Source organism: Salvelinus alpinus, chromosome 2 (genome assembly GCF_045679555.1).
Source record: "Salvelinus alpinus chromosome 2, SLU_Salpinus.1, whole genome shotgun sequence".
Lineage (NCBI taxonomy): Eukaryota > Metazoa > Chordata > Actinopteri > Salmoniformes > Salmonidae > Salvelinus > Salvelinus alpinus.
In genome coordinates, this window is record NC_092087.1 from 95,914,726 (window position 1) to 95,923,797 (window position 9,072).

Consider the following 9,072-nt stretch of genomic DNA (forward strand, 5'->3'; position numbering starts at 1 on the left):
TCTGTAAATATATAGGTCCATCATCATTTCTATAAATATATAGGTCCATCATCATTTCTATAAATATATAGGTCCATTACCATTTCTCCATACTTTCTATCTAGTTTGATACATTTAAGTGTGGCCTGGATGGTAACAGAGTAAACAGTCTATGGCTTGTAAATTGGCTGGTGTTGCTAAACCTTTAGAAACTCCAGATTAATTATTCATCTTAAAAGGGCGTGCCAAGGCTATGTTATCGCATTTGACCTTTGATATTGCGACACTACAAGTTATGAGTTGACATTGGCAGGTGTTGCAAGAGAGCATACAGTAGACATTAAATCTGCCTACAAATGAGATCATGAGGGAAGTGAACATTTAGTCAGAGACAAAGAACACGTTGATTAGACAAAGAAAATGTAGGTGTGGTGAGTGCACTGTAACAAATTGCTGTAGTTTTTACAGTAAACGCGCACAGTAATTCCCTGTTTTATCCATTAACAATGTGTTAATGTTACAGTAAATGTTACACAAGCAAACAAAATACAGGTATGATGATTTACAGCTAATAACGGTTTGTCATAGGCCCATTGGATTATGGGATTGCGCGGTCTTTTCGGATGAATTCTTGTACAAGACCTCTACACTGAAGCAGTCATCAGGTGGGTTAATTAAATCATGTTTTACATTCATCAGCCGTACAATGAGAAGACGATTTCTCACTAGGGCACGGCTCCCGACGTAAAATTAACCGACAGAATCACATAGCATGTTGTAAAGAATTGGCCATTTGGGCACATCGCGCTTTCCACGTGCCGGGGCAGTCTCGTGATGGAAGAGAACATCTGCAATTGCGGTCAGTAGGCTACATGAACCGAGGTAACGACCGTTTCAGATTGGATATTTCCTAACGTCCACCAACAGCAGTTAGGGACCGTCAACATAGTGACAAATCACATTTTTCTAATTTCAATAGCTCTTTAACCATTACTCCTAAAACGTTCAAAACTGGTTGTAGCTAACCCAATGGCATAGACACACATTTCACACACATTTTTTTGTTGATTTTCAATTATTTATTTAATTAATTTTAAAAAATTCAATAGCTCCTTGGTCATGTGACCTACTGACCTCAAACAACGTTCAGCATGTACACTGACTACCCTTCTATATTGCACACCCTTTAGTTTGTCCATTTTCATTTCACGCGTTTTTACATGAATTGTTCAAACTTTCTAATTTAAATAGCTCCTTGGTCGTGTGACCTACTGACCTCAAACAAACTTCCGAATGGCCACAGACTAACCTTATGCCTTATATATTGCACACCCTTCCTTTAAGCATCTCTGTTCAAACACCTCTCCTGTCCTGGCTTCATACAGCCGGATCTTTTGCGGATATTTTCAGTGTCCATGTGAAAGATAGTTATTGCTGGAAGATTTGTTAACTTCCACTTCTTTTTTTTAACCCCCATGTGAAATGAAGGCAAAATCCACCCCGTACAAAACCACTTTGTAAGAAATGAGTGTTATTATTTGTTAATTTTGAACAATTTTTTTTTCCTGGACAATAAGTCTCCGGTCCGGCTGGGTGAAAGCATCTGGTTCAAGCAAATTGTTAAAGAATATTCACAACAGAAGAACTGTCACGTTTCTGACCTGTTTTCTGTTGTTTTTGTATGTGTTTAGTCGGTCAGGGCGTGAGTTGGGGTGGGCATTCTATGTTATGTGTAGCTATGTTGGTTAATGGGTTACCTGATATGGTTCTCAATTAGAGGCAGGTGGTTTACGTTTCCTCTGATTGAGAACCATATTAAGGTAGGTTGTTTCACATTGTTTGTTGTGGGTGGTTGTCTCCTGTGTTTGTATGTTGGTACCACATGGGACTGTATCGTTTGTTTTGTAGTCTGTACCTGTTCGTGCGTTCTTCATTGTATGTAAGTTCTAAAGTCCAGGTCTGTCTACATCGTTTGTTGTTTTGTAGTTTGTTTAAGAGTTTTTCGTCTTCGTCTGTTTTTTGAAATAAATATCGTGTCAAATTACCACGCTGCATTTTGGTCATCTGATCCTTCTCTCCTCGTCTGAGGAGGAGGACGAAGTAGATGTTCGTTTGTGTCTACGTGCAAATGAGTAGTCTCGTATTATGTCTGTTTTGGGTCATTTGAATTTAGTATTAATGAACCGTTTGCTATTATGTCATTCCAGATCAGTACACAAGAACCTCTGCTCTCTTCCTCTCCCCCTGTCTGCTACGGTGGGCTCCACTCCCCCTGTCTGCTACGGTGGGCTCCACTCCCCCTGTCTGCTATGGGGGGCTCCTCTCCCCCTGTCTGCTATGGGGGGCTCCTCCTCTAAGAAGACTGTATTTAGGGGGAGAAAGAAGAAACAGGACTCAGTGTTGACCTGGAGTGAACTGAAGGGGGCACTATCCAGTAAGAAACAGAGGAGAAGCATCATTATTCCTACTCCGGACAAACTGTCGGTGGATAACCTGAAGAGGGAGGTCCTTACTACCAATAATACGTTTTCAGTGGCTGGGAAGAGGAAGGAGTCGCTGTCAATCAAGAGGCTGTCATTTGGTAACTCTAGGAAGGAGTCCGTGTCAATCAAGAGGCTGTCATTGGGTAACTCTAGGAAGGAGTCCGTGTCAATCAAGAGGCTGTCATTGGGTAACTCTAGGAAGGAGTCCGTGTCAATCAAGAGGCTGTCATTGGGTAACTCTAGGAAGGAGTCTGTGTCACCGAAGAGTCTCTCTCTGGATAAGAGGAAGAAAGAGGTTAAGAAATAGGTGAAGATGGGGTTGATGTCAGGGCTCTGTGCAGGTCAGTCAAGTTCTTCCACACCGATCTCGAAACACCATTCCTCTTTGGACCTCGCTTTGTTCACAGAGGCATTGTCATGCTGAAACAGGAAAGGGCCTTCACCAAACTGTTGCCAAGCACAGAATCGTCTAGATTGTCATTGTATGCTGTAAAGTTAAGATTTCCCTTCACTGGAACTAAGGGGCCCGAACCATGAAAAACAGCCCCAGACCATGACATCCACCACCACCACCCAAAAATATATTCTCCCTGCTTAACGTCAAGAAGGAGTCAAATCCCATAGATTATACCTGGCAAATGTTAAACCCTTAATTAAAACGTGACCTAGGACACAGACAGACAGACAGACAGACACACAAAAACAGTTTTGTATCACAAGCTAAGTCCGATTTGTTTGAGTACATTTCTATCCAATCACCAAGCCTGTTAGAATAGAACAGTTGCCGGAGTTTATGAAACTTTGTGGTTAACTGCAAAGAACAGGAAGTAGTCTACCCTACATCACCCTGAACGTGAAACAGACAAAAGAAAGTAGGAGGAAGAGAGAGCGCCATTGTAGACGGGACGACAAGACAACTTACATACGGTAAAGGTCGTCTTTTTAGGGATTCAAAGCTCTATATGACCATTATATTGATACGTGATACATCATTCCCATGTTGAACATTTGTCTTTTACCTTTTCTGTTTATGTGTTGAGATTTAAATAATTGTCTGCTTTGCTGCACGGTGTCTCTCTCTTATCGTGGTCAGGTCGTTATTGTAAAAGAAAATGTATAAACTGGGTGGTTCGAGCTCTGAATGCTGATTGGCTGATATCCGTGGTATATTTAAGCAATAAGGCACCTCGGGGGTTGTGATATATATATATATATATATACCAGGTTAAACAATCAATATACTACGGCATCTTTCTGTAAGTCAACTATGTATCCTTTGTGTATCCTACATGTTTATGATGACAATTCTAGCCTTTTGTGGTTGTGGCATAGGACTACAATACTGATACCGAATTGAGAATGTTCTGAGGGCAAAAGGGAGTGCAACTCAATATTAGGAAGGTGTTCTGGGGGCAAAAGGGAGTGCAACTCAATATTAGGAAGGTGTTCTGGGGGCAAAAGGGAGTGCAACTCAATATTAGGAAGGTGTTCTGGGGGCAAAAGGGGGTGCAACTCAATATCAGGAAGGTGTTCAGTGAATATTGTCTGTTCTCTCTCTGCCTCTGGCTCTCTCAGGGGAAGGGAACTGACTTTCTGATATCATGGATGAGACTCCTCAGTCACTCATTCCAGCCCAGGACTCTGGTCCACAGTCCTCCATTACGGTTCAGCCTACCCCTCCACAGTCCTCCATTACGGCTCAGCCTACCCCTCCACCGTCCTCCATTACGGCTCAGCCTACCCCTCCACCGTCCTCCATTACGGCTCAGCCTACCCCTCCACAGTCCTCCATTACGGCTCAACCTGCTCCTCCACCGTCCTCCATTACGGCTCAGCCTACCCCTCCACAGTCCTCCATTACGGCTCAACCTGCCCATCCACCGTCCTCCATTATGGCTCAACCTGCTCATCCACCGTCCTCCATTACGGCTCAACCTGCTCATCCACCGTCCTCCATTATGGCTCAACCTGCCCATCCACCGTCCTCCATTATGGCTCAACCTGCTCATCCACCGTCCTCCATTATGGCTCAATCTGCTCATCCACAGTCCTCCATTACGGCTCAACCTGCCCATCCACCGTCCTCCATTACGGCTCAGCCTGCCCCTCCTCAGACCTCCATTATGGCTCAGGGTGGTTCTGTTGTCGTTGCACCCCAGCTTGTTGGCTGCATTGTTGCAGGTTCAGTTTATCAACACATCAGTGTTACTATCCCTTCACATGGTGCTGGTAAGACAATTCTTTATTGTTATTTTTGTAGCTCAACAAAAACAAGACCAATTATTACAGAAATGTTTATTAGTTAATATGCAGTGTCCCTGTCAAATAATACAATACAATTAAGCTAATATGTTGTGTTCTGAAAGGGTACGACAGTTGAACTAAATTCATGAGGTATTTGTATGTTGTATTCTTCAAGAATCAATGGGTATACAGGAAATAATACATTTTAAAGTCCAAAAATTGATGTACCAATTGTAGACTAACACACAAGGTACGCCCATGCAGGAAATTGGACTTTGAAACTAGTAACTGAAGCTATTGTGTTCGTTAAGTTACTGAATACTGCAGATTAAAATACTGAAGTAAAGATACTTTTTACATCCAAGTACACTATCAATTTTCTTTCCTCATTAGATGAAGAGCTGCCAAAAGTCAAGGACAAACACAAGTCCAACATGAAGAAGAAGTTTGGGAGCATCTTTGAGGGGCTTGGAAAACGGGGAAACACAACATTGCTTGACAAGATCTACACAGAGCTCTACATCACCGCTGGGGAGAGTGAAGGGGTTAATAAAGAGCATGAGGTTCGGCAGATTGAAGATACGGCTCGGACCAAAGCATTTCAAGACGATACAATCAACTGCAATGACATCTTTAGATCTTTAGACCCGAAGACAGAGGAACATAATGACAAATCCCAATCCAAACAAGAGGTACCCATCAGAACTGTGCTGACAAATGGCATCGCTGGCATCGGAAAAACAGTCTCAGTGCAGAAGTTCATCCTTGACTGGGCAGAAGGAATAGCCAATCAGGATGTAGATTTTGTCTTCGCACTTCCATTTAGGGACTTGAATTTGATCAAAGATGACTGCAATCTCTTGAAACTCCTGAGTGACTTCCACCCTGAACTAACAGATATGCAGGACGCAAAGAAGGTGGTCGACGGTAAAGTTGTATTCATCTTTGATGGCCTCGATGAAAGCCAACTTCCACTGTGTTTCCATAACAACAAGAGGTTGTCTAATGTAACCGAGAAAACATCAGTGGACATGCTGCTGACAAACCTCATCAAGGGGAATATGCTTCCTGAAGCTCTCCTCTGGATAACCTCCCGACCAGCAGCAGTTGATAAGATACCCTCTGACTGTTTTGACCGTGTCACTGAAGTTCGAGGATTCAACGACCCACAGAAAGAAGAATACTTCAAGAAGAGATTCAGTGATGATGAGAACCTGGCCAACAAAATCATCTCCCACATAAAGACATCAAGAAGCCTCCACATCATGTGCCACATACCGTTCTTCTGTTGGATTACTGCCAAGGTTTTTGGGAAAATGTTGAGCAAAAATGACCATGGAAAAGTCCCTCTGACTGAGATTTACATTCGCTTCCTACTCACTCTGACAAACATGAAGAACAAGAAATATAATGGGAAAAACGAACCAGATCCTCGTAATCTGTCAGAGCCTGACGTACAGATCATTCTGAAACTTGGAAAACTAGCCTTCCAAAACCTGGCAAAGAGCAATTTGGTGTTTTCTGAAGACTATTTGAGAGAGTGTGGCATTGATGTCAATGAAGCCTTCTTACTCTCAGGGATGTGCACAGATATCTTCAGAGAGGAGGACTCTATGTTTCAAGCAAAGATGTACAGCTTTGTGCATCTCACCATTCAAGAGTTCTTTGCAGCACTCTATGTTGCTTTCTCATATGCCAGTGAAAATGTCAACCCATTTTGTTTAAGAGACTACCAAGAGCTACCAAGAAAAAATTACAGTGTTTCTGGAGACACATATTTTGGAGACGGGGATGATGACTACAGGGATGATGACAACAGGGATGATGACTACAGGGATAATGACTGCAGGGAGGATGACTGCAGGGAGGATGACTGCAGGGATAATGACTGCAGGGATAATGACTGCAGGGAGGATGACTGCAGGGAGGATGACTGCAGGGAGGATGACTGCAGGGATAATGACTGCAGGGATAATGACTGCAGGGATAATGACTTCAGGGATGCTGACTTCAGGGATGCTGACTTCAGGGATGCTGACTTCAGGGATGCTGACTGCAGGGATGATGACTACAGGGATAATGACTTCAGGGATGCTGACTTCAGGGATGCTGACTTCAGGGATGCTGACTTCAGGGATGCTGACTTCAGGGATGCTGACTGCAGGGATGATGACTTCAGGGATGCTGACTTCGGGGATGCTGACTTCGGGGATGCTGACTTCAGGGATGATGACTGAAGGGAGGATGACTTAAGGGATGATGACTACAGGGATAATGACTTCAGGGATGATGACTTCAGGGATTATGACTGAAGGGAGGATGACTGAAGGGAGGATGACTGAAGGGAGGATGACTGCAGGGATGATGACTGCAGGGATGATGACTGCAGGGATGATGACTACAGGGAGGATGACTTCAGGGATGCTGACTGCAGGGATGATGACTGCAGGGAGGATGACTGCAGGGAGGATGACTGCAGGGAGGATGACTGAAGGGAGGATGACTGCAGGGAGGATGACTTAAGGGATGATGACTACAGGGATGATGACTGCAGGGAGGATGACTGCAGGGAGGATGACTGAAGGGATGATGACTGAAGGGATGATGACTTCAGGGATGATGACTTCAGGGATGATGACTTCAGGGATGATGACTGCTGGGATGATGACTACAGGGATGATGACTGCAGGGATGATGACTGCAGGGATGATGACTGCAGGGATGATGACTTCAGGGATGATGACTGCAGGGATGATGACTGCAGGGATGATGACTGAAGGGATGATGACTACTGGGATGATGACTGCAGGGACGATGACTGCAGGGATGATGGCTACAGTGATGAGGGCTACAGGGATGATAGCTGGAGCGAGGATGAAGACTACAGGCCACAACACAGAGGTTCTCAGCAGCTACAGAAAACATTGCATGACTTGCATAGGAGTGCGGTGGATGAATCTTTGAACAGCGAGACCGGTCACCTAGACCTCTTCCTCCGCTTCCTTCTGGGCATCTCACTGGAGTCCAATCAGATACTCTTGAAAAGCCTAAAGCTCCAGACGGAGGGAGACACAGAGAGCATCCAGAAGACCATCCAGTACATCAAAGATAGACTTTCAGACAAAAAACAAAGACAATATCCCTCCCCAGAGAGGTACATCAATCTCTTTCTCTGTTTGATTGAGTTGAACGATACCTTGTTTGTGAATTAAATTAACCTCTTAATAAATGGATCACTAGTCACCTTCAATAATGCCACATTAATAATGTTTACATATCTTACATTACTCATATCACATGTATGTACTGTATTTTATACCATTTACTGCACCTTGCCTATGCTAATCGGCCATCGCTCATCCAAATCGGCCATCGCTCATCTCTTTTACAGCTTAAACTTGTTTTAAACGCTAAGAAAACAAATGTCATGTTTTTTTCTAGGTCTAAACTCTCAGTTAGAAACACGTTTGTAATCACTAGCTTGGATGGTACTCAAATCAATAAGGTCTCTGCATATAAATACTTAGGGGTATGGTTAGATGATAGGCTTTCTTTTAAAAAACATGTTACTGAATTGGGAAAAAAGCTCAAATTCAAGATAGGATTCCTTTACAGAAACAGGGCTTGTCTGTCCTCTGTAAATAGGAAAAAAATTGTGCAGGCTACTTTTATGTCCGTTTTAGATTATGGTGATATTATCTATATGCATGCATCGGCAAATACATTAAAACCACTGGATGCTATTTACCATTGTGCACTCAGGTTTATCACGGGTGATAGTTACAGAACTCATCACTGTATCCTATATCAACATGTGGGTTGGGTCTCTCTATCTGTGAGGCGAGAGCAACATGCTCTCTTGTTTATTTATAAAGCACTTCTTTTAAAACTACCTCCATATATATCATCATTAATTTCCACAAGATGTACAAATTTAAAACCAGATCACAGATGTGGATTACATTAGAGACTCCTGCGGTCTCCACAGAGTTGGGTAGGACTGCCTTCAGTTCCTTTGCACCTTATAGCTACTGGCGCCGAAAAGAGATGGCCGCCTCGCTTCGCGTTCCTTGGAAAATATGCAGTTTTTTGTTTTTTTATGTGTTATTTCTTACATCGGTACCCCAGGTAATCTTAGGTTTCATTACATACAGTCGGGAGGAACTACTGAATATACGATTAACGTCAACTCATCATCGTTCCTACCAGGAATATGACTTTCCCGAAACGGATCCAGTGTTTTGCCTTCCACCCAATACAATGGATCTGATCCCAGCCGGCGACCCTGTGCGACGCCGAAAAAGGGGCAAACGAGGCGGTCTCGTGGTCAGGCTTCGGAGACGGGCACATCGCGCTCCACTCCCTA

At 43.5% G+C, this 9,072-nt stretch overlaps 1 protein-coding gene across 1 annotated transcript; it reads left to right on the forward strand.

Moving 5' to 3' along the window:
- The first annotated feature begins 3,322 nt into the window (after window positions 1–3,322).
- Window positions 3,323–7,959, forward strand: LOC139545743 (NACHT, LRR and PYD domains-containing protein 4E-like). The gene is made up of 3 exons (XM_071353848.1): window positions 3,323–3,389; window positions 4,038–4,691; window positions 5,100–7,959. The coding sequence occupies exons 2-3, from the start codon at window positions 4,064–4,066 to the stop codon at window positions 6,941–6,943; spliced, it is 2,472 nt and encodes an 823-aa protein (XP_071209949.1). The 5' UTR covers window positions 3,323–3,389; window positions 4,038–4,063; the 3' UTR covers window positions 6,944–7,959.
- The last annotated feature ends 1,113 nt before the right edge of the window (window positions 7,960–9,072 follow it).

Excerpts from the sequence above, each read along its gene's own strand:
- LOC139545743 (XM_071353848.1), top strand. The coding sequence starts at position 4,064 with ATGGATGAGACTCCTCAGTCACTCATTCCAGCCCAGGACTCTGGTCCA. Across the intron at positions 4,692-5,099 it reads TATCCCTTCACATGGTGCTG|ATGAAGAGCTGCCAAAAGTC; the intron begins GTAAGACAATTC and ends TTTCCTCATTAG.